General features: G+C 43.8%; 1 protein-coding gene across 2 annotated transcripts in view; it reads right to left on the minus strand.

Moving 5' to 3' along the window:
• The window catches only part of FXR1 (FMR1 autosomal homolog 1), a 1,545,230-nt gene that overhangs the window by 880,420 nt on the left and 638,281 nt on the right, over positions 1 to 26,529 (minus strand). For both annotated transcript variants that reach the window (XM_044070180.1, XM_044070179.1), the window contains exon 9: positions 1,361 to 1,439. In XM_044070180.1, the coding sequence (XP_043926115.1) occupies positions 1,361 to 1,439 (79 nt within the window). The remainder of the gene's footprint in view (positions 1 to 1,360; positions 1,440 to 26,529) is intronic.

Here is a 26,529-nt window from a genome sequence, read left to right on the forward strand (position 1 = left end):
TGGCCATTGCTCTCTCTCAGGAGACTTCTTAATTTCAGTATGCATGAAAGAGAAACCCTGTCATTAAGACCCGGAGCTCTGTAAGAATTCAACCTCAACTGCCAAATCAATTCTTGTCTCTCTAACAGTAACTGGTAAACACCTGATGTAATTTGATTTAAAACCCTAAACACAAAAGAGTGAGTGGGATTCTCACTACAATGTTTGAATGTTTGGCCAGGGCATTCTCTAACCTATCAGTTGAATGAAAAGCTTTGTGGAAATAAATTGTTGCTTAACAAGTTTGACTTCAGTTCTGCTCTTGCCTGGAGTTCCTTTGTAGACTTCTTGGTGTGTGTTCCAGTGTGCCTTGTGGATTTAACTGGAGTTTCTTTGGTATATTTAGAAGGAAAAGCCAAATAGTATGGATGTGTCTGTATTGTGGGACTAGGCACCCAAAACATATTTACACATTTTCTTTGTTACTGTCCCATAATAGTCCTGTTGTGCTTGCAGTGCAGCTTTGAACAGCAACTTCAAGAAAGAACCTAGATGGAGGAGTTCTGTGGTACATAAAATGTACTTTCAACTACAAATTTAGACTTGTTTTACTGCTGAACCATGGGAGTCCCCTTCTGCTCGGTTTGCAACTAGGAACAAACATTAAGAATGAGATGGAGAATTTCCAAATTGCTGTGTGGTTAATCTGCACTACATTTTACACAAAAGCTACATCCTTTGGAGGCATAAAATATTTAAAATGCAGCTCAACTTGGGATTGCTGGATCACTGGCTAAACAGTACATTTTGTGGCATATGCATTGCCTTGTGATTTAGTTAATGTCATCAGTTCCTCGTGCCAGCTCTTTTTTTGCAAGTTGTATGCACTTTTATCAGCTAGCTATTTACTTCATTTTGGCCAACCACTTTTATATTTTTTCATAGTTTGCTTTCTAAAGCAGTACAACAGGAATGCGTAAAAACAACCATGTGTCAGTGCAGTATGCCTTCTGATAACAGAATTCAGCCTTTGAAGTGGAATGCAGAGTAGTTTACCTTGCACTAAGTCAATAAAATAAACAGCGAGGAAACTACCCATATCACACAAACACCACAAAGCCATCTCTCCAGAAAATCTACAGTACAGAAATAAAAGAAAATTACATTGCTAAAGTCTTCAGTCACTTACCTTTAAGATATTTCTGAGTACTAACTAAACACTTTTTTCTTGCTTATACAGAAAGACACAACAGTAACACATTTTCTTATCTTCCCATCAGCCCAGCAGGAGTACAATGAATTTTCATCTACATTAGTCTCGGTTTAGAAATGTTTAAAAGGCAGATGTGCAAAGACTTCATACATGTAAATCCAAACATACCTACTAAACTTCTAGGAACCGGAATAGATTCTTCAATAAACTCCAAGTAACTCCTTGCCTTTTTTACAGCTTCAGCACTCTAAGAGAAATGAAAAACAGTAATTCTTAATGGAAATAAATGTACTTCTAAATTATCCAACATTCTCCTGCACACATTTCTAAACTGGAAAGCACAGACTAAGACAGGTGGGACACATAAATGAGCTAATGCTGGAGAGACATCAGTTTAACAAAGTTAAAGAAAAGCTACAGCATCCTTTTAGGGGGGCCTAGAAGCTTAGACATAACACTGCATGCATATAGAAAAGGTTAATAAAATTACACTGAAGCAGTTTAGATTGAACTGTATAGCGCTGTAAAGACTATACAGGAACACAAAGAAAAGCTCAAGGACAATAAATAACTTGTTGTGTCTTTCGGCTTTTCCCGGTTAGGGGTCGCCACAGCGGAACTCCAGTCCGCTAATGATTGGCAGTAGATTTTTACGTGTCAAGTTGCCAGCCCTGATGCACAACCTTCAACAAAGGTACGCCCATTGATGCATGTCTCCAGACAGAAGATGCTCTAGCTGAGAATCGAATGGGACGTCTTATTGTCTTATTGAGAGGCGACAGCGCTACCACAGCACCACCACAGCAGTCTCAAGGACACTGAACAACACTAGAGAAAATAAAAAAACAGAACACAATAACAATAACTACATTATGAAGCTCTGGAATGTATTCAGCAATTCTAAGGGAAGCTGGTTATAACACAAAGAGACAAGTAGATTACATATGTAAGAAAGCTAGTTCTACAAAAATACCAGCCCAAGTTCATCATCAGATCCAAAATAATGAGCTAAGGTAAAAATCTGAACAAAGGCACGCACCTTTCTACATACAGATACTTGTGGAATGGCAAGAACAGTGATACTACCATTACTTCCTACCTTAAAGGACCTAATGAGTGTTTGCCAGCCTTAGAGAAATTAGGATATGTATCCTTGGAGCTAGTCTAACTATCAAATTTCTATTACGTCTACATTCAAGGACAGGACAACAGTCAGTTGCGGAATTCTTATGATGGTACTTAACCTTCTCTTCAACCCAGAGGAAATGTTTCCTGGGCACTAAGAGTTGATAATTTATCTCCAAGGAGGTACCTTCAAAGACACCTGAGGTACATAGGCTTTGGCTCCTCAATCATCAGCAATGTCCGGTATCATTTAAAAGGCACCCACATCAAATTTAGATTAACATTTCACCAAAGAAAAGAAACTCACTATCATCAATGCTGTAATTGAACTGCAAAGGATCTGTGAGGCATAAGCTAAGTCCTCTTGTTCTTCTCGTTTGTCAAAGTCAGATGATGCTCTGGTAAGAGCTCTAACATTCTTTTCAAAAGGGAGAAAGTACAGTTGTGTACACTTACCATAATGTAGATGTTCGAGTGTATTCACTGTTGCAGTCATCATATTTGGGTTATCTGCTTGCAGTAGCCCTCAGTCGGCCTGATTATTAAAGTCTTGGGTCCTGCATCGGTTGCTGTCTCAACTTCTGACACGTCAGGTAGTCAGGGGTACAAAGCATGCAACCGACTCCTTTACATCAGTTTTTCTTGCTCCAGATGTCAGGCGCCCCCCCCCCCCCAATGGAAAACAATTAAATATATACATATATATATGTATATATATATATATATATATATATATATATATATATATATATATATAAGGTTATACCTCCAACAAAAAAGCAAATACACCAAAAAGCTTTTAAGTATAGTAAAGGAAAATAGAGGTGTAGCCAAAAGAAGTCAGGGGGCTGGTGGGAGGGTAACCAGGACTGCAACAGTGAATACACTCTAACATCTACATTTATGGTAAGTGTACACAACTGTACTATGTTCTTCGTGTTTCACTGTTGCAGTCATCACATTTGGGTAGATTCCCAAAGCTAAGGATGGGAGGAGGAATTTAGATAACATTAGAACCAGCTATAAAAGCCCTGCAAGACTGCAGTGGCAAAGCCAGCTCTGGATTTAGAGAAAATTGGCAAATGGTAATGCTTGGTGAAAGTATGTACAGAACTCCAGGTAGCAGCTTGTAGGATGTCTCTGGTAGGGACATCTCCGAGAAAGGCTGTAGAGGTAGATGCAGCCCTGTTTGAATGGGGTCTAATCACCTGTGGGATAGGTTTTCCACGGTGCTTATAGCAGAAATGAATGCAATGGTCTATCCATTTAGAAATGGTTTGCTTTGAAACAGCCTTCCCCTCTGCCCCTGCAGCAAATGCCACAAGCAGTTGTTCAGATCTTGATAAAGCCTGGTAGGAACCAGGCGAAAGCGCTTGATTAATTCTTCTGTTTTTATTCATTAAAGTTATTTAACTTCAGTTTATTCCTGGTTGTATCACATCTGTGATTCCTGGACTGAGTGTTTCTACCCGTGGAGCTGCTTTTTACTTGGTTTTTGTACTCGTTTTTACGACAGTTGGATTAGTTGTTCAGATTTCCTTTGAGGTTTTGTCCTGTCCAAGTAAAATCTAAGTTGTCTGTGCACATCTAAGGAGTGCAGTATCCGTTCCCCTTTAATCTGTGGATTAGAAAAGAAGGTTGGCAAATGAATGGATTGATTAAGAGCCACACTGGATACCACCTTGGGAATGAAAGAGGGATTGAGCCTGAGGGACACACTGTCCGCATGAAAGATGATGAAAGGCTCCACTGCCATAAGGGCCTGTAATTCAGATACCCTTCTTGCTGAAGTGATTGCTAAAAGGAAAGCGTTTTTCCAAGAAAGGAATTTTAACTCTGCAGTTGCAGCTGGCTCAAAAGGAGGAAGAGTGAGCTTTTCCATTAAAAATTTAAAGGTCCCAGGTTGGAGTTGGGGCTCTCCTGGGTGGTCTTAAGTTTTTGGCCCCTCTGAGGAACTGCTTGAGCAGTGGGTGAGAAAAGAGGGGTGGTTCTGTGTTGTAATGAGCTGACATGGCTAAGGCATGAATTTTGATGGAGGAAAAAGAAAGGCCTTTGTGAAGCATCTCAGTTGAGTATTGAAGTATCTGAGGTAAATTGGGCGCTGCTGTGGCCATCCCTTGAGTTTGGTTCCAGGAACAGAATCTTTTCCATTTTTCAGCATATGTTCTAGTACTAGGCCTCCTTGCCTCCAAAATGACATTCAACACTTGTTTACTGAGCAATGGTAATGGAGAGATTAGGTAATTAGCCAGGCTGCCAGGTTCAGGGTTTGAAGCTGGGGGTGCAGAATCTGGCTCTCCTGCTGAGACAGCAGGGTAGGGGTCTGTGGTAGGTGCCATGGGGCCAGCTGTGACACACTGCGCAAGAGAGGGTACCAGTGCTGGCGTGGCCAGTCTGGTGCAATCAGTATCGTCCTTGGTTTGTCCGGTTTGATCTTTAGTAGTACTTTGGAGAGGACAGGCAGAGGAAGAAAGGTATAAACTGATAGAATTTTCCAGCTGAAGGACAGAGCATCCACTTTCCAAGCTTGTTTGTGGGGAGTCCTTGTGCAGAATTTGTCCAATTGGCAGTTCTGGGGGGAGGCAAACAGGTCTATATATGGGATCCCTCATTTGTTTCTCAACATGTTGAAAATCTTTGGTTCCAGTTTCCACTCATGTGGGTCCATGAGATTTCTGCTTAGTTCGTCTGCCAGTGTATTTAGTTTTCCTGTCAGGAATTGAGCCTGTAGATGCACTTGGTAGCTCAAGGCTGTGTTCCACAGAGCCATGGCTAGTCTGCAGAGGGGGTAAGAATGGGTACCCCCCCCCTGCTTGTTTATGTACCACAGAACAGTGGTGTTGTCCGTCTTTACCATTAATTGTCCTGGAAGAATGTGGTCCTTGAAGGCTGTCAGAGCATTCTGTACAGCTAACCTTTTTGATTGATATACAGGTGCATTTGACTTCTGATGCATCTGTAGTTAGGGTTTGGGCTGCAGGGGGTAGAGTGAATGGTAGTCCCTTGATCTGGTGGCAGGCCTCTGCTCACCAAAGGAATTCTAACCGTAGGCAAGGTAGGATAGGAATCATTGCTTCTAGATCCTAAAAATGTTGACAACATAGTCTTTTTAGATACCATTGTAGTTTGCCCATATGCAGTCTTGCATATGGAATTAGCAGAATGCACGAGGCCATGAACCCCAAGGCTTGTAGTATTTGCTTTGCAGATAGCAGGGTTTTTGTGGCCACTAGTTTGAAGTAAGTTGTCAAACGAATTTGTTTCTCTGGCATGAATTAGGCAATCGTCCAGGTATGGGTATATTTGAATATTTCTTTGTCTGCAAAATGCAATGACTGGAGCTAGGCACTTTGTGGATATCCTGGGTGCAGTAGATAAGCCAAAGGGCAGTGCAGAGAACTGACAGTGCATGTAGCCTGCTCTGAAGCGTAGGTATCTTCTGCAAGATTCCCTTATTGGGATGTGCAGGTAGGCTTCCTTTAAATCCAGTGTTGCCAACCAGGCATCTTTGCCTATCATGGGAAGCAAGTGGTGAAGACTTAGCATCTTGAATTTTGGAATCCCCAAAAAGGTGTTTAGGATAGACAGGTCCAGGATAGGACGGCATGAGTTGTCTTTTCTGGGTACCAGGAAAAGTCTTGCATACAAACCTTGTCCCTTTTCTTCTTCTGGTACAGTCTGAATAGCCTTTAATCTTAAGAGAGAGTACTTGCTTTTGAGCCTCTGCCCACTGATTTGGGGGTAGATCTGGCCAACCATTTTGGGTTGGTAACATGTGGAAGTGAAATCTGTATCCTTGGGAAACTATGTTTAAAACCCATTTGTCCTTGGTAATGAGTTCCCAGTTTTTTGCTTGCAGAGCAATCTTTCCCCCTAAAGGAGCAGTCAGTTGAGAAGTGCTTGGAAGTTTTAAAGTTAAGTCATTGAGACAGCTTACCATAGGGGGGTGTCTTACTACTCCCTGATTTGGAAGTGGGAGCCCCACACTGCTTTGTCCTGTGCGTACCCTGGGACTGAAGCCTGGGTGCTCTGCTGGTTTTGGGTTTGAACTAAGAAGGCCTGGAAGGGGCAATAAAGGATCAATTTTTTGAGGGCCAATGACTACTAAATCTAGGAGGCTGCACTTGTAAGAAATCTTTAAAAGTTTGCATAGATTTAGCTTTTTCCTCCATCTTTTTAAGAACAACTTCTGCTTTGTTGCCAAACAGGCGGTCCTGATTTAAAGGGGCATCCAGCAATTTAGTTTTAACATGATCTGGCAAAGATTGCTCCTTAAGCCAAAAATGCCTTCTAAGTACAGACCCAGTGACAGCAGCCCTGCAGGATGCCTCTAGTGAATCAAAACCACACTGCAATGTATGTTTTCCAACATGTTCAGCAGAATGCATTAAATCCTGTAAATCCTTATTTTCAGCACAATCAGGAATCAACATCATTATTTGTTTAAGTAGTCCAATAATATGCTGCTGATACTTTGAAACTGGCAATTTAAGGCCCTGATGGCCAAGGTTGCAGAGGTGTATACCTTCTTACTCCAACTATCCAGGGCCCTGGAATCTCTATCAGAGGGGGTAGGACTTTTGTCAGTAGTATTCTTAATGCCCTTGGGTCCCTGTGAAGTGGTTTCAGGATCCGCAGTAGGATTTTTAAAAATGAACTTGTGAGAATCAGAAACCCTATAATATCTATCAGGTTTTCTGGGAGCAGGAGGTAAAGAGTCAGGGACCAAGCTAGATTCCGAAAAGGCATAGTCAACAATGTCCAGCACAGGAGGTATAGCTACAGGCCTGTGCTGGGGTAGGAGTAAGAAATCTCTAAGCCTCCTTTTAGAATCAGAGTAATCCTGGCTTTCCCAGTGAAAATGCTCCCTAAGAGTATGCAAGGTTTCACCAAAAGAAAAATCCTCTGGGGGAGAAGCAAAGGGAATAGAGTCCTCTGCGTCAGAATCCTCATAGGTAGATAAGGGCAAATCCTGGTCATCAGAGGAGACAGAAATTTCAGAATTCTGGTCAGAAGTATCATAAGTAAATTCAGTCCTAGGTCTCTTAGAGGGGGAAGGGTGGCTTCCCCTGATTAAAGTAATAAGGTCTTCAGCCATTCTTATCATTTGTTTTTTAGGCATAGAGGCCTGACCATGCAGTCTGGGCATCTGTTTCCAAGGCATGATTTGAGTTTTAGGCCTAGAAGAAGAAGATAGCGTCAGTTTAACATGCAAGTCAGTAGGCCTGAATACACCCTCAGAGGCTCCAGACACATCCAAGGTAGAGACATAGTACAGTTTTGTACCTACAATAAATGTAGATGTCCGAACAGGATAGCATCTGCAGTCATAACAAATGGGTTGTCCTGTCGTCAGGCAGCCCTTCGGTCGGCCGGATTCCAAAGTCTGGGTCTGGCCTCGGCTGGTGTCGCACTTCACCCGACGTCATCTCTGCTGGTCTTCGGGTATAAAGGCATCAGCCGACGCCATTTTCCTCAGTGTTTTTTGCCCCAGATGCCAGTTGCCCTCTTGGAAAGCTAAATTTTGGATAAATGCCAATGTTTCCAAAAAAGTAGAAGGCAAACACAAAAATAAGCATGTATGTACATATATACAAACAAATACACCATAAGAGATCCCCCCCAGCTAGCTATTAGGAGGGTAAATACCCTAGGAGTACCACAGAGGGCAAGGAGGGTGGGTAATCCTGACTGCAGATGCTATCCTGTTCGGACATCTACATTTATGGTAGGTACAAAACTGTACTATGTCCTTCAAGGATGCATCTGCAGTCATAACAAATGGGTAGAATACCATAGCCAAACTAGGGGAGGAGGAAGAAGAATTATGGTGTAGTTAGGATCCCTTGCAATACAGCAGTGGCAAACCCTGCTCGGGATCTTGAGTATAGAGGTAAGTTATAATGCTTGGCAAATGTATGCACAGAGGTCCAAGTAGCCTCAATAATGTCCTTGGTTGCCACTCCTGAAGAAAGCTGTGGTAGTGGCTGTAGCCCTTGTAGAGTGAGGTCTTATGTTCTGTGGAATTGGTTTTCCATGGTAGGAGTAACAGAATCTTATGCAATTTCCTATCCATTTGGAGATTGTCTGTTTGGAAATTGCTTTTCCTTCCCTTCCTGTTGCATAGGCTACTAAAAGCTGGTCAGTTTTTCTGTTACCTTTGGTTCTGTCCAGGTAGTAGCGTAACTGTCTATGTACATCCAAGGTATGCAGCAGTCTTTCCCCCCTGTTCTGTGGATTGGGAAAGAAGGTAGGTAGGTGGATTGCCTGGTTTAGAGACACTCTGGATACCACCTTAGGCATAAATGTAGGATTAGTTCTCATGGACACTCTATCTTGATGGAAGATTAGGAAGGGTTGTACTGCCATTAAGGCCTGTAGTTCCAAAACCCTCCTTGCTGAAGTAATTGCCAGTAGGAAAGCAGTTTTCCATGATAGGTGTTGAAGGTCTGCAGTTGCTGCTGGTTCAAATGGAGGGAGTGTCAATTTTTCTAGCACAAAGTTCAAGTCCCATGCTGGTAATGGTGGTTTCCTAGGAGGTTTTACATTCTTGATTCCTCTGAGGAACTGCCTGAGTAGAGGATGTGAGAAGACAGGGGGATCGAAGCTGTATTCTGCAGAAATAGCTGATGCATGTATCTTGATGGAGGAATAGGAAAGGCCTGTATGGAGAAGCTCTGCCAAGTACTCCAGGATGTTAGCAATATCTATCTTCGACACATCTTTTCCTCTTTCAGTACTCCAAATGACAAACCTTTTCCATTTTCCTGCATAGTTCCTTCTTGTTGAAGGTCTGCGGGCTTCAAGGATAATGTCTTTAACCCTTTGGGATAAGTCTGGGTTAGTTGCTGTTATGTGATGTTCCAGGCAGTCAGTTGCAGAGTTTTTAGGTTTGGATGCATGATGTTGTAGTTGTTCTGAGTTAACATCAAAGGCATCAGGGGTAGTGTCCACATTCTCCCCCGAGACATGCTCCTCAGCAATGGATACCAGTGTTGTCTTGGCCAATTCGGAGCTATCAGAATTATCCTTGGGCGTTCCTCTTTGATTTTCAGTAGTACCTTGTGCATCAAAGGAAGAGGTGGAAATGCATATGCTGTCAGGCCTTTCCAACTGAAGGATAGAGCGTCCACCTTCCATGCAAGTGGGTGGTATGTCCTTGTGCAGAATTTCCTGAGCTGGTGATTGAGTGGGGATGCGAATAGGTCTATTTGTGGCATTCCCCATTTCTTTGTGATGGCCTTGAAGATGTCTGGGTGTAGCATCCATTCGTGAGCATCCGAGGTAGTTCTGCTTAACATGTCTGCTAGGGTGTTTTCTTTTCCCGGTACAAATATTGCCTGTAACTGGATGTTGTAGCTCAGAGCCATGTTCCAAAGGTCCAGAGTCATTCTGCATAGGGGGTATGAATGAGTGCCTCCCTGTTTGTTGATGTACCACATGACTGTGGTGTTGTCTGTCCTTATCATTAAATGGCCTTCCTTGAGGAATGGTCTGAAATTCTGGATTGCTAGTTTTACTGCCAGCATTTCTTTTTGATTTATGTGCAGGTGCAGCTGGTCTGGAGTCCATAATCCTTGTATGCATTTGTCCAACATGTGTGCCCCCCAGCCTAGGTCTGAGGCGTCCGTTGTGATGGTTTGACTTGCTTGAAAGTTGTGGAAGGGCAATCCTGGGTTTGACTGGCATGCTTGAGCCCACCATAGGAACTCTTGTTTCAGGCATGGGATTAGTGGGATTTCGGTTTCTAAGCTGTGCCTGTGTTGAGACCATAAATTCTTTACGTACCACTGTAGCTTTCTCATATGCAGTCTGGCATGGGGGACCAGGATTATGCATGATGCCATGAAGCCCAAGGCCTGCAGTACTTTTCTTGCTGTTAGTTTGTTCTGCTTTGTTAATGCCAAGAAGTAAAGAGGGAGTTGTTCTTGTTTTTCTGCAGTTAGGAATGCCATCTGTTTTACTGTGTCCAATTCCGCACCCAGGAATGTTCTTGTTTGGGATGGTATCAGTCTTGACTTTTTTAAATTGACTGTGTATCCCAGGGCTTGTAGTAAGCAAATGACTCTTTGTAAGTCTTTTGTCAGCTTGCTTTTGTTGTCCGCTTGTATCAGGCAGTCGTCCAGGTATGGATAAATTTGGATTCCCTGTAGCCTGCAATGAGCGATTACTGATGCCAGGCATTTTGTGAATACTCTGGGCAGTAGATAAGCCAAAGGGCAATGCTGAGAATTGATAATGCTCTGATCCTGCAAGAAATCTGAGGTATCTTCTGCAATTTGGTCGTATGGGGACGTGCAGGTATGCCTCCTTGAGATCTAGAGTTACCAGCCAACACTCCTTGCCCAGCATGGGAAGAAGTTGCTGTAGGGTCAGCATTTTGAATTTTGGGACAATGATGAATGTGTTTAAGACGGACAGGTCGAGAATAGGTCTCCAACTTTTCTCTTTTCTTGATACTAGGAAAAGTCTGGAGTAGAATCCTTTGCCCTGTTCTGTTAGTGGTACTCTTTCCACAGCTCTCATCTTTGTTAATTGAGCTATCTGCTTTAGAGCTTCTGTGTTTTGATTTGGAGGTAGGTTTGGCATTCCTCTTTTACTGGTAAGGTGTGGAAGTGAAACCTGTAGCCTTGGTCTATGGTTTGCAAAATCCACTTGTCTTTTGTGATATAGTGCCAATTTTTTGAAAATAAGGCTAACTTTCCGCCTAAAGGTGCTGCTGTTTGTTCCCTGGTAGGCGGTGTCAGAGCCAAGTCACTGTGATTGTCCTGTTGCAGTGGCAGTGGTTGTGTCTGTGCCTCGCTGGTTATTGCCTTGCCACTGGCGTCCTCTGTAGGCACCTCCTCTGGATTGATTTCTGCCTCTGGAACGTCTATTCCTGCCTCTCTGAGATTTTGAGGAGTCTGGAAAGGACCAATTTTTGGAAGGCCAGTTCCTGCTAATCCTTGGGGGCTGAACCTGTAAGAAATCTTTAACTGTTTGTACAGATTTTGCCTTCTCTTCCATTTTCTTCATTACTTGCTGAGCAGGAGTACCAAATAGACTGGCCTTATCCATAGGAGCATCTAACAGCTTTGCTTTAACATGATCCGGCAAGACCTGTTCTTTCAACCATGCATGCCTTCTTATAACTGTGCCAGTCATGGCTGATCTAAATGAAGCCTCCAGTGCATCATAGCCACATTTTAAAGAATGGTTACTAACCTGCTGAATGTTATTCACCATTTCTAAAACATATTTCTTATCTAAGGAGTCATCAGAGGACAGTTTCTTAGTTAACTGATCAAGCATAAACTCTTGGTATTGGATCATATGAAACTGACAGTTCAAAGCTCTAGCTGAGAGAGTAGCAGAGGTGTAAACTTTTTTCCCCCATCTCTCTAAGGACCTGGATTCCCTTTCAGAAGGGAGAGGGTTTTTTGCTGAGGTCGAAGCTACTGCCTTAGGCCCCTGGGAGATAGTCTCAGGATCTGCAAGTGGGGCCTTGTATAGGTGGTGATGAGTGTCTGGTACCCTGTAAAACCTATCTAGTTTGGCAGGGGCTGGAGGTAAAGTATCAGGAGCAGTGCAAACATCATTAAATGCATCATCCACAACAGGCGGAACAGGAGGTATAGCTAAGGGCCTATGTTGTGGTAAGTGTAGAAAGGTCCTAAGCCTTTTTCTTGAATCTGAGAAATCTTGTCCCTGCCATTGGAATTGTTCTCTCATGGCATGTAAGGTTTCCCCAAAGGAAAATTCCTCTGGTGGAGAGGCAGATGGAATAGATTCTTCAGCATCGGAATCTTCATAAGTAGAAAAAGGAGCCTCTGGATGGTCTGTAATGTCTGAGTCATCCAAAGAATCATCAGAGGGCACTGGCTCTGGGGCTCTGCTCTAGGTCTCTTTTCTGGAGGCTGAGAGGCCCTGTCTGGGTGAGATTGGGATCCCTAATTAAAGAGATGAGATCCTCTGCCAGAGTAAGCATTTGTGAACTGGAACTGGGCCTGTGTGAGGGGGGCTTAACAGGCACTGATTTAGCAGTTTTGGCTGCTTTAGCCCTGGCAAAGGCCTTAATAGACATGGCTGCAGGAGGCCTAGCAGCACCACGTGTTGGGGTAGAGACATCCAAAGGGATGGTGTCTGATAATTCACTAGGAACCACATTAGTAGGCAAAACTTCAGAGGCCGATTCAACTAGGGTAGCAGGAGCCTCGGTAGTAGTCATGGATTCGGCTGAAGATTGACCCGTTTGCTCGGTTTTGGCCGAAACCGAGACACTTGCGGTTTGCTTAACCGTGGTTTCGTCCGAAACCGCGGACCGCGAGTGTCGGTCTTTTTCTTTGCGTTTTTTAACAATTTGAGAAGGCGGAGGATCCGACGGCATAATGTACGCAAAATCTGAGCCGAAAAATGTACAGTTTTGTACCTACCATAAATGTAGATGTTCGAAGATCCACATTGCTGCAGTCCTAACACTTGGGTAGTCCGCTGTCCCTCGGTCGGCCCGAATATCAGAGTATAAGGCTGACGTCGGTCAGGGCGCATTTGACTGACATCAGAACGTCAGGGTACAAATGCGCATGACCGACGTCATATCCTCAGTCTTTTCTTGCCCCAGATGTCAGAAGACCCTAAAGAAAAAGGTCCAAACCCATAGGCAACAGCTAAACAATCAACCAGCCTAACACCAAGAATATGTACAATATATACAATAAACACAATATACCTCAGATGGATAACCCAACCCACACAACCACCTCAAACTACAGAGGGAAGGAGGGAGTAATTGGACTGCAGCAATGTGGATCTTGAACATCTACATTTATGGTAGGTACAAAACTGTACTATGTTCTTCATCTCACATTGCTGCAGTCCTAACACTTGGGTAGAATCCCAAAGCAGAGGTAAGGGAGGATGGCTAAACTATAATGAAGCAGGAGCTGCCAGAATGCCTGCAACACAGCAGTGGCAAACCCAGCCCTGGATTTAGAGTACAATGGAAGGTGGTAATGCCTAGAGAAGGTATGCACTGAACTCCAAGTGGCTGCCTCCAAAATATCCTTAGTTGCCACCCCTCAAAAAAGCTGTTGAAGTGGCAGTAGCCCTAGTGGAATGAGGCCTAATCCCAGCTGGAATCTCCTTGCCATGATGGGAATAACAGAAAGCAATGCAAAATCCAATCCACTTAGAAATAGTTTGTTTTGACACGGCTTGCCCTGAGAGCACAAAGCAAAAGAAACTAATAACTGCTGAGATTGTCTGAACCCTTTAGTTCTGTCCAAATAATATCGCAACTGCCTGTGTACATCTAAAGTGTGCAAAATCTTTTCCCTTTATTTTGGGGATTTGCATAAAAAGTAGGCAAATGAATAGTTTGGTTTAAAGCCACACTAGAAACCACTTTAGGCATAAAGGAAGGATTAGTAATAAAGATACCCTGACCTTATAAAAAATTAAGAAAGCCTCAACTGCCATAAAGCCCTGCAATTCAGAAACCCTTCTTGCAGAGGTAATGGCCAACAAAAAGCAGTCTTCCATGACAAATATTTCAACTCAGCAGTCGCTGCAGGTTCAAAAGGTTGTAGAGTGAGTTTCTCCAACACAAAATTGAGATCCCAAGCAGGAGTAGGAGCTCTTCGTGGGGGTCTTAAATTCTTTGCCCTCTAAGAAATTGCTTGAACAAAGGATGAGAAAACAATGGTGGGTCACAGTCATAGTGAGCTGAAATTGCTGCAGCATGAATCTTAATAGAAGAGAAGGACAAACCTTTGTCCAATAACTCAGTAAGATATTGAAGAGCCACACTTAAATCAGGCTCAGAAACATCCAAATCCTTAGCTGCACTCCAAAACAAAAATCTCTTCCATTTATCTGCGTACACTTTCCTTGTACTAGGCCTTCTAGCTTCCAAAATCACATTCAAAACTTGTTGTGGAAGTTGAGACCCTCTATGGTTTAAAACAGAATATGCCATGCTGTTAGGTGAAGAGAGTGAAGTTTGACATTGAGCAAATGGCTGTCCTCCTGGGACAACAGATGTGGAATCAAAGGCAAAGGCCATGGAGGCTTCCACTAGACTTCTCAGTAGTGGGTACCAGTGCTGTCGAGGCCAATCTGGTGCTATCAAAATCATCCTTGGCTTGTCCTGTCTGACCTTCAGAAGTACCTCTGAGAGGAGAGGCAGAGGTGGAAAGGCATACACATGAAGATTTGTCCAACTGAAAGAAAGAGCATCCACTTTCCAAGCTGTGGGATGATACCGCTTTGTGCAAAACTTTGGCAGCTGGTGGTTTAGTGGAGAAGCGAACAGATCTATGTCTGGAGTTCCCCAGGACACTGTCAATTTCTGAAATACATGAAGATCCAGTTTCCACTCGTGGGGATCCATGATTTGTCTGCTTAACACATCTGCTAAGGAGTTCTGTGCTCCTGGCAGAAACCTTGCCTGAAGATTGAGCTGTAAACTGAGAGCAGTCTCCCACAAAATCATTGCTTGCCTGCATAGAGGATAAGAATGTTCCCCTTGCTTGTTGATGTACCACATGACAGTTGTGTTGTCTGTTAGAATCAACACCTGCCCTGGAAGAAGTAATTCCTTGAAAGCCATTAATGCAAACTGGACTGCTAACATCTCCTTCATGTTGATATGCAGATGTTGTAGTCTGGCAGGCCACTTGTCTTGTATCCACTTTCCATTCAGATGAGCTCCCAAGCTTTGTCTGAGGCATCTGTCGTTAAAATCTGACTCGCCTCTGGCCGGGTCACAGAGAGTCCCTTGTTTAGGTGACATTCCTGAGCCCACCACAAAAATTCCTTTTGAATGCAAGGTATTATTTGAATGACAGTGTCCAGATCCTGGCAGTGCTGTGTCCATACATTTTGAGATACCATTGTAGCTTCCTCATATGCAGTTTGGCATTGGGAAGCACCAGAATACAAGATGCCATGAACCCTAAGGCTTGAAGGACTGTCCTTGCAGTCAGCCCGGACTGATGAGATAGTAGATGGAAGTAAAGGGAAAGACTCTTTTGTTTGTCCGGGGTTAAAAAGGCCATCTGGGATGCTGTATTCAGTCTCACACCCAGAAAGCACATGTCCTGAGAGGGTACTAGACTGGACTTTATTTCGTTCACAGAATACCCTAGGCATCTTAGCACTGCTATCACATATTCCAAATGATGAAGAAGCTCTTCCCTTTCTTGAGCCAGAATCAGGCAGTCGTCCAAATAAGGATAGATTTGTATTCCTTTTAGCCTGAAGAAAGCGATCACTGGAGCCAGAACTTTCGTGAACACTCTGGGCGCAGTAGATAAGCCAAAGGGCAATGCAGAGAACTGATAGTGAGAATTCCCAGCTCGAAAACGCAGATACTTCCTGCAACTTAGTCTGATAGGAACATGAAGGTAAGCCTCCTTGAGATCCAAAGTTACCATCCAACGATCTTTGCCCAGCAGAGGTAAAAGCTGCTGCAACGTCAACATTTTGAACTTGGGAATGTCCAGATAAGTGTTGAGGATAGATAAATCCAAAATTGGTCTCCACGTGTTCCCTTCTTTGGTACTAGGAACAGGCGAGAATAAAATCCTAGGCCCCTTTCTGGCATAGGAACCAGCTGTATGGCCCCTATTTGGAGTAACAGTGAAATTTGCTTGTGAGCCTCCATTCTTTGTGGAGGAGGAATGTCTGGCATGCCTTTGAAAGGAGGCAAGGTATGGAAATAAAACCTGTAACCGTGATGTATGATATCCAGTACCCATTTGTCTTGGGTAATCAAACTCCAATTTTCTTTGAAAAGTGCCAGCCTTCCTCCCAAAGGTGCTGCCAGGCGAGAAGGTTCTGGCAGCTGAAAAGGTAGGTCATTGGGTCTGTTTACGAAAGGACTGACCCCTGCCCTCACTCAAGACTGTGCAGGAGAACTCCCTGTTCTAGGCCTGAAAGAGCCCTGACCTCTGCCCCTGCCACGCCTAGATCTACCCCTAGACTGGGAATCATAAGAAGGATACGCCCACCCCTTAGCAGGCCAATTTCTACTAAACTTTGGAGGCTGAACCTGCAAAAAATCTTTAACAGTCTGCATAGACTTAGCCTTGTCTTCCATTTTCTTTAAAACTGCCTCAACAGGAGAACCAAACAAGACATCAGATTGCAAAGGGGCATCCAAAATCCTAGTTTTAACATGGTCAGATAAATTTTGATCCCTCAGCCAGGCATGCCTGCGAAGAACTGACCCAGTGGCAGCCACCCTAGAGGAGGCCTGTACAGCATCAAAACCACATTGCAAAGAATGCTTACCCACCTGTTCAGAAACATGCACTAAATCCTGTAACTCTTTACCATCAATACCTTCCGCCAGAGCATCAACCTTAGATTTCAACTGTGAAAGCAGATAATTTTGATATTTTAACATATGAAACTGGCAATTCAAAGCTCTCATGGCTAGGGTGGAAGAAGTATAAACTTTCTTTCCCCATCTATCCAAGGCCCTGCCCTCTTTATCTGCAGGAACCGGATTCTTGACAACAGAAGCCTTAACACCCTTGGGCCCCTGGCTAACAGTCTCTGGGTCTGCCCTAGGACTCTTAAAAAGATACTTATGAGCTTCAGGCACCCTGTAATACCTATCTGGTTTAACAGGAGCAGGAGGCAAGGAATCAGGATTAAGAGAAGCCTCTGCAAACACATCTTCCACCACAGTCAAAACAGGAGGTATAGCCAAAGGCCTATGCTGGGGTAAAACAAAATTCCCTAAGCCTTTTCCTGGAGTCAGAGAAGTCCTGACCTTCCCATTTAAAGTGCTCTCTCATGGAGTGAAGGGTCTCTGAAAAGAAAAATCCTCAGGAGGAGAAGCAGAAGGAGTAGAATCATCAACATCAGAGTCAGAATAATGAGCATACTCCTGCAAGTCTTCAGTCAAGACTCAGACACATCTGAAGCCTGCTCATAATCCCCAACACCGCTCCATCCTAGGCCTCTTATCAGGAGGGGGCATAGAGCCTCTAATTAAAGTAATTAAATCTTCTGCCATTTTAAGCATGTGCTTCTTGGGCACAGAACCTGAAGAACTAGGAGTGACACCCACAGCAGCTAAACTAGACCTGCCTCTAGGAGAAGCCTTGGAAGCAGAAAGAGAGGGCCTAGAGACCTTAGGAAGGGAGGGGAGTAAAGTAACCTGAGAAGCCCCTGTAGCCTGACTTGCCTCCTGGGAGGCCACATCCTGTAAAAGCAAAGTTTCTCCCTGGGACTCCAGAGAGGCCTCCGTCGAACCACCGGTTCCACTGACGCCTCTAAAGAACCGGCGTCCGGTTCGGACGACTCCTCTAACCTAGGTTTAACAGCCTTGTCTTTGCGCTTCTTTGAGGAAGCCGGCGTCGGAGCATCCGATGGCATTTTGTAATTGCACCGCTTCCCAAAGACCAACCTGGCACAATCCAACCTCCGCTTTATAGTGCTTATTGAACCTAGCACAAAAGCGGCACCCAACAACGTCGTGCTCAGGTCCCAAACAAGGTATACACAAATTATGGTAATCCCTATGCGGTATCTGTTTCCCACAAGAAATACAGTTATTCACTTTTTCTGACATCCGTAAACCACTGAGGCAAGAAAAAACCAAAATATTCCCCAACGGGGTACTTAACCAACTCTGACTTCGGTCTGAAACTCCGAATTCGAAAAATTTCAGGACGCCGAACGGCACTTGCAACACTGCTTCTGCATCGGACCATGCGGCAAAAAAGACTGAGGATATGACGTCGGTCATGCGCATTTGTACCCTGACGTTCTGATGTCAGTCAAATGCGCCCTGACCGACGTCAGCCTTATACTCTGATATTCGGGCCGACCGAGGGACAGCGGACTACCCAAGTGTTAGGACTGCAGCAATGTGAGATGAAGAACATCTGTTCAGCAAACTCCGACCGACGTCTAAGCGTCCGTCGGTTAAAAGAAGCACAGGCTAAACAGGCTGCTACGTCGTGGTCTGGGCCTAAACAAGGTAAGCAGTAAGAGTGGAAATCTTTATGAGGTATTTGTTTCCCACAAGTTAAACAGTTATTTACTTTTTCTGACATCGGCTGAGGCAAGAAAGAGTCCCCAACGGGGTACTTAGCTTTTTAGAAGTCTTCGAAGTAGTATTCGGTAGTAGTAATCTCTGGATCTGACCGACCGGCACTTGCGAACAGCTTCTGCTTCGGGCGCCACGCGGCAAGAAAGACTGAGGAAAATGGCGTCGGCTGATGCCTTTATACCCAAAGACCAGCAGAGATGACGTCGGGTGAAGTGCGACACCAGCCGAGGCCAGACCCAGACTTTGGAATCCGGCCGACCGAAGGGCTGCCTGACGACAGGACAACCCATTTGTTATGACTGCAGATGCATCCTTGAAGGACATCTGCAGGTTCCACAGTTGAAGCATCTTGCAGCATACCGGACTCCAAATGGGTCTCAGTAGAGGCCTGCGGATCTGAAGTAGTGGGTATCAGGGGCTGCGAAAGCGCCTCACTGAGTACCGGCGAACTGGCGACTAGCTTAGGAGAAGCATCACTGGCAGCTTTGGACCTAGGCGGCCTGTCTCAGTCTTTGCATTTTTTTCGGAATGTCGGTAGTCGGGTGGCTTACTGAAGACAATCTGGATAATTGAACAGAGTACCAAAATATTTAGAAGCGAAAATGTACCGATGACGAATAGTTCGTGGTTTAAATAAGGCACAAAACCGACAGCGAGGTACGTCGTGGTCAGGGCCTAGGCAAGGAATACAGTACGAATTAAAATCTTTATGATGTATTTGCTTCCCCCAAGAAATACAATTATTGACTTTTACTGACATCGGTTTAGAGCAAGAAAATGTTTCCCCAACAGGATACTTAGCTTTAGTTGAAGACTTTGATTCTGAAACTCGAAAACGAAAATTTCAGGAGTCGGCCGACCGGCACTTGTGAACTGCTTCTGCTTCGGGCACTGCACAGCAAAAAAGACTGGTGTAATGGCATTGGCTGCATGCTTTATACCCCTGACTACTTGACATCATGGAAGATGAGACAGCAACAGATGCAGGACCCAAGGCTTTGATAATCAGGCCGACTGAGGGCTACTGCAAGCAGATACCCCAATTGTGATGACTGCAACAGTGAAACACGAAGAACATCTGCACTTTAGGTACACAATGGCCTTGGAGGGAGCATCGCATCAGCACTACATGAAATGTCTGCCATGCAGTCATACATGTTTTGGCAAACTACTTATAAATGAAGCTGAAGTGGGCCAAGACAGGTGCTAAAGGGACAATATCCATATGTATTAAGTCCATCTGATACAACTGGGATTCTGAGAGCACTTTCATTCACATATAAAAATGGGACTTCATTGGAATACATCAAACACAAACTGCAATTCCTAAACATGCCCATTATGTGACAGCTCATAGACAGAAGACTATAGGTCCTACAACTACAAACACATCACATTAAATCATATACAAATATTTAATTTAGCAAGCAAAGATTTTAAACAGCACTTAATGTTAGATAATCACTCTAGCCAGGTGCTTCATCAAGCTGATAGCATAATTTGCCAATGAAATTATTTTACCTCAAAGCTTACTTTTCAATGTCCTTTTCTAAAGCTGTCACACACAATGCCAATGGCAACATTTTTAAAATCCATGCATTTCATACTGTGCTTAAACAAACCATTATCTTCCTCCCCCTTTTAATAGCCTCTATGTGCTCTCTAACCCTTTCTAGAAATCTTTCAATTGTCTTAACTCAAATACTCTTGTAATGCAGACATCCAGCAAGAAAAATTATGTGTCCTTAAGTCACACAATTTGGGTTTGATGTATTCTAATCAAGTTCTGTCTATATGTGAAAGGAAAGTACAGTTTTCGAATAAATCATTTTCAGTTTCCATATTAATGTTTCATGTTCCTGATCTGGTGCTATTTAGTTTTTCATTTCTATCTGTGGTAATCTCTTCTCAAAATCAGAAGGTTAATTGATAAATAAGCTGGGAATGCCCAGTGGAGGAAGAAGCCTTCTTGCTACGTGTGAAGCTCACTTAGCCAGCTGTAGGTGCCTGGTAACCATCATCTAGATGTGATGTAGCACCAAAATCTAGAGAGACATCAACATCCTTGGATACATCTTCCAAAGACATGCGGGATAAGGACTGAACAGGAGGTGCCTCAATGGGACAGGTGTCATCAGGTCCTTGCAAGACTTGCGGAGCTGCAAAGGGTTCGCATGCACTACCTAAAAACACTTCCACTCTTCTGTTCATTTCCTTTGGATGTCTGGAATCTCTTGCTGCATATATTTGGGATGCCTCTATTGCCCTCTCCCTTGTACTCAGGGGTGGAAGCCCCTTAACCCAAACTAGAGGCTATGAGTACATGCTCTGCATAAAACAGTTGCTTATTAAAATAAGTACACAAAGTATTACCGGAAGCATTATCTGAAGGAAAAAAAAAAAGACAATGCAGATAACAGTTCTTTGAAGAAATGCATCAGCCACAAACACACTTGCTGGTGATTTTACCTAGGAATGAGATTAGCCTTAGAAATATTTCCAAAATATAGTCAAGTCACAGTACAACGTGCAATATAAAAATAGCTATTAAAGAAAAACTTTCCCAAAAGGGTACTTATCATCCAGACTCACGGAAGAATGGGTACTGATGGAGAGACAAAAAAATGCTCTGTGCATAAAAAAAAGAAATAAAGATGACACTGGCGCCTCTCCCTTTCATACGGTGTCCTACTGACATTTACAACACTGGAAGGGGTGCCCTGCAAGGGGACATCCAAAAGCTCTAAGGTTGGGCCATACGGTCAGATTTCCACTGGCAGCAGAACCTCATAAGTGATAAATCATAATTCAGTAGTGATCCTTACAATGAACATCAAGCAAAATAGATTATGACAGTACTGCAGAAACCAAAAGATGAAAAAAACAATGACTACTTTTCAAATGTAGCACTCCAGTCTTATGTGGACAGCAGTTGGGTGGGGGCAAGAGTCGTGAGCACGGAAAGTTTATGACTCTTGGCATTGTAAGATTTTTCATATGATGCTCTAATCGTCTCTCTCCAATAGTCTCATAGCGCCAAATGCCTACAATGCTGAACTCAAGAGTACAGATACTCCCACACACACAATGACATCAAGCTGCAGCAAAATGCACACTTGATAGGCTTGAGCTTGCTTATCACTCCTACTACTGAGTCATGTGGACCTCTGTATGCCAGCACACACATGGTCAAAACATCATCCCTCCCTGAATATGTGACCTGAGAAGGCAGTGCCATCCCCTTCACAACTGGCTTTTCCTGTGCCTCTGCCACAAATCAAACTATGGTCCTCTGGAGAGCAGTCAGGGTTTTAATCTTCTTTCCCAAAGAGCAAGCAAAACAGCAATCATTACTTGTTGAGATAAAAAAAACCTATAAGAATGTGAGGAGAGGCAGGCAAACATTATATAAGCCATAGTGTACAAACACAAGGGGGATAAAATTATGTTCAGCACAAAGGTATCAAATGTCCCAGTTTCAGATGCACAAACCCATATAACAAGGTAACAGTCCAGGAAAAAAGACTGGTATACAGAATGTTGTACATTAGTTATATTTCAGAAAGTACAGTTGTGTACACTTACCATAAATGTAGATGTTCGAGTGTATTCACTGCTGCAGTCATCACACTTGGGTTATCCTGTCAGGAGTAGCCCTCAGTCAGCCCGAATACCACAGGCTTAGTATTTCTGCATTGGTTGCTGTCACTCCATAACTGACGTCAGGTCGTCAGCGGTATAAAAACAGGCAGCCAACGCCATTACATCAGTTTTTCTTGCCCCAAATGTCAGCAGCCCCCAAACAGGGAGCTAGGTTATGGTGGAATAATACCACAAGTAGAAAGTAAATACCAAATATCACTGTAAGGAGTGAGGAAGAGGAAAGTACAGTTGTGTACACTTACCATAAATGTAGATGTTCGAGTGTCTTCACTATTGCAGTCATCACTGTAGGGTTCTTCCTGCCGGCAGGCAGCCCTCGGTCGGCCAGAATCCCAAAGTCTGGGTCCGGCGTTGGCTGTGTACTCACCCTCCCTGACGTCAGTGCGCCAGGGGTACAAAGCTCCCAGCCGACGCCATGTTCTCCAGTTTTTCTTGCCCCAGATGTCAGGTGCCCAAAAGTAAAGGCTAAAAGTAAAACAAAAATGCAACATACAACAAAACCCCATATCCTGTAGCAAATACACCTCAGAAGAAGGGTAAAGCAGGGAACCACACCAATAAAAGTATAAGAGGGGACAGGAGGGTGGGTAACCCAGACTGCAACAGTGAAGACACTCGAACATCTACATTTATGGTAAGTGTACACAACTGTACTATATGTTCATCGTGTTTCACTGTTGCAGTCATCACTGTAGGGTTGAATCCCAAAGCTGAGATAAAGGATGGTGGTTATAGAGTAGAAGGGGCGGCTAGAAGGCCTTGCAAGACTGCAGAAGCAAAGCCTGTCCTGGACTTAGAATAAAGAGAGAGACTGTAGTGCTTAGAGAAAGTATGCACTGAACTCCAAGTTGCAGCTTCCAAAATATCTTTGGTAGGGACTCCCCTGAGAAAGGCAGTTGAAGTAGCAGCAGCTCTGGTAGAGTGAGTCCTAATTTTTCCAGGGATTTGCTTTCCATGATGAGAGTAACAAAATCTGATTCCATGAGCAATCCATTTAGAAATGGTCTGTTTTGAAATAGCTTTGTCTTGGGAATTTGCTGTATAAGAAACAAACAGTTGTTCTGTTTTCCTGATATCCTTGGTTCTGTCCAGGTAAAAGCGAAGCTGCCTGTGTACGTCCAAAGAATGCAAGATCCTCTCCCCCTTATTTTGTGGATTAGGGAAAAAAGTTGGCAGGTGAATAGTTTGGTTTAAAGCCACTTTAGAAACCACTTCAGGCATGAAAGTAGGGTTAGTCCTCAAAGAAACCCTGTCTTGATGAAAAATAATGTAAGGTTCCACAGCCATGAGCGCTTGTAACTCCGAGACTCTCCTGGCTGAAGTTAAAGCCAGTAGGATAACAGTCTTCCATGATAAATACTTTATATCGGATGTGGCAGCAGGCTCAAAAGGTGGCAGAGTAAGCTTTTTCAGGACATAATTGAGGTCCCAAGCAGGAATGGGTGGAGTTCTAGGGGGCCTTAAATTCTTTGCTCCTCTGAGATATTGTTTCAGAAGTGGATGTGAAAAAAATGGAGGATCTGTATTATAATATGCAGAGATAGCTGAGGCATATATTTTTATGGAAGAAAAACATAAACCCTTACACAACATATCTGTTAGGTAATGTAAAATCAATGGAATATTTGGAATGTGAGGATCCGATTCCTGAGCATGCATCCAGGTGCAAAATCTCTTCCATTTACCTGCATAAGATTTCCTAGTGCTAGGCCTTCTGGCTTCTAAGATGACATCCATAACCTGTTTGGAAAGGGTAGGATTAATTATAGACCCTGAATACGCCAGGCTGCCAGGCTGAGAGTTTTGATAGAGTGCAGGACCTGGCCCTGATGTTGAGACAAAAGATTTGGAATCCGAGGTAGAATCCAAGGAGGTTCCTGGGATACATTTATCAGTGTTTAGTACCAAAATTGTCGAGGCCAATTTGGGGCTAGTAAGATCAGCTTTGGTTTGTCCTGTTTTATTTTTAATAACACCCTTGGTAGAAGAGGTAGTGGTGGGAAGGCATACCCCGAGAGGTTCCTCCAACTGAATGAGAGAGCATCCACTTTCCATGCTAGCTTGTGATATGTCCTTGTGCAAAATGTCTGTAACTGGTAGTTGTGGGGAGATGCAAATAGATCTATGTCTGGGCAGCCCCAGGCCTCTGTAATCATCTTGAATATTTGGGTGTCTAGCATCCCCTCATGTGGGTCTGACAGGTTCCTGTTCAGGCTGTCTGCCAGTGTTTTGTTTCCCAGGCAGGAACTGAGCGTGTAGATCCACTTTGCAAGCTAGTGCTGTGTTCCATAGAGTCATGGCTAGTCTGCAAAGGGGGTAGGAGTGTGAACCCCCTGCCTTGTTTATGTACCACAAAACTGTGGTGTTGTCTGTCCGTATCATTAGCTGCCCTGGCTGTAAAAGATCCCTGAAAGCCAAGAGGGCATTCTGTACAGCTAACATCTCTTTTAAATTGATATGAAGATGCTTCTGATCCTCTGTCCAAAAACCTTGCAGGTCTTTCCCCTGCAAAAGGGCTCCCCCATGCATAATCCGAGGCGTCCGTGGTTATCACTTGGTAGGCTGGAGGTTGACTGAAGGCTTTCCCTTTGTTTTGAAGACATGCCGTGGCCCACCAATGAAATTCCTTTTGCAGGCAAGGCAAGACAGCAATCACTGTTTCCAGACTGTGACAATGCTGAGACCATACGCTTTTTTAGGTACCAGTGTATCTTCCTCATATGCAGTCTTGCATATGGTATGAGTAGGATGCAGGAAGCCATGCAACCCAAAACCTGCAGGAATTTCCTTGCAGTTAGCGGAGACATTTAACGCCAGGCTTTTGAAAGTTGAAGCCAGCTGTAGTTGTTTTTCTGGCGTCAGGAATGCCATCTGGGCTGTAGTGTTTAAAAGAGCACCCAGGAAAGTTATCTGTTGAGTGGGTGACAAATTTGACTTTTTTACGTTCACAGTGAATCCCAGGTACTGGAGTAGATTCTGAACAAATTCCAGGTGTTGAAGTAAGATGTCCTTGCTGTCTGCTTGAATAAGGCAGTCGTCCAGATAAGGGTAAATTTGAATTCCCTTGAGTCTGCAGTAAGCTACTACTGGTGCCAGGCACTTAGTAAAGACCCTGGATGCAGTAGACAAGCCAAAGGGCAGCGCAGAGAATTGGTAATGTTCTGAGTTTGCCTTGAACCTGAGGTATCTTCCGCACTCCTGTCTGATAGGAATGTGTAGGTAAGCCTCCTTTAAGTCCAATGTCACCATCCATGCATTTTTGCACAACATTGGCAGGAGCTGCTGCAGAGTAAGCATCTTGAACTTTGGTATCTCCAGGAAAGTATTTAAGACTGACAGATCCAGGATGGGACTCTTGCTTTCTGGAAACTAGAAAGAGTCTTGAATAAAAGCCTTGTCCCGTCTCTAAATTTGGAACCAGTTCTATGGCCCTCATAGCCATGAGGGACCTCACCTGTTTTAATGCCTCCGCCCATTGAGTTTTTGGTAGGTCTGGCCATCCGTTTGGTTTTGGTAAGGTGTGAAAGTGGAATTTGTAACCTCTTAAAACTACATCCAGAACCCATTTGTCTTTGGTTATGCAAGTCCAATTTCGGTGAAAAAGAGAAAGTTTTCCTCCCAGAGGAGCTTCCAGGAGAGAGGTTCCTGGAGCCATGCAGGGGGAGTCATTGAGCCTGTTTCCTATAAGGTTGAAACTTATCTTCTCCACCCCTGGGGGTGGAAGCACTCCACTGTCTAGGTCTATAAGAGGTCTGTGCTTGGGCCCTCCCTCTGGGGCACCTATATCTACCCCTCTGAAGCCTGTCCGAGCTGGGAAAGGACCAATTTTTAGCTGGCCAATATCTGCTAAATCTAGGAGGCTGAACTTGTAAGAAATCCTTAACCGTTTGCATGGATTTTGCCTTATCCTCCATTTTCTTTATAACCTCTTCAGCCTTAGACCCAAACAAAACATTATGTTGAACAGGAGCATCCAGTAATTTTGCTTTTACTTGATCAGGCAAATTTTGTTCCTTTAACCAAGCATGCCTTCTAATGACTGCAGTGGCTGCCGCCCTGCAAGAGGCCTCCAAAGCATCAAAACCACAGTGTAAGGTACGTTTCCCCACCTGCTCAGTAGCATGCATCAAATCTTGTAATTCCTTATTGTCTGCACATGCAGAAATAGTACACATTTTTTGTTTCATAATAGACAAAAGGTACTGCTGATATTTCAAAATATGAAATCGACAATTTAAAGCCCTAATAGATAAAGTAGCAAAAGTGTACACTTTTTTGCCCGATCTCTCCAAAGCTCTAGACTCCTTATCTGACGGAATAGGGTTCTTAGCAGTGGCGGCCTTAACACCCTTAGGACCCTGAGAAATGGTTTCTGGATCAGCAGTAGGATTCTTAAATAGAAAATGGCGAGAGTCAGGGACTCTGTAATATCTATCAGGCTTAGCAGGGGCCGGAGGAAAGGAGTCAGGGGTTAAATTAGACTCAGAAAAGACATCATCCA

Source organism: Protopterus annectens, chromosome 4.part1 (assembly GCF_019279795.1).
Source record: "Protopterus annectens isolate FY-2018-M chromosome 4.part1, PAN1.0, whole genome shotgun sequence".
Classification (NCBI taxonomy): domain Eukaryota; kingdom Metazoa; phylum Chordata; order Ceratodontiformes; family Protopteridae; genus Protopterus; species Protopterus annectens.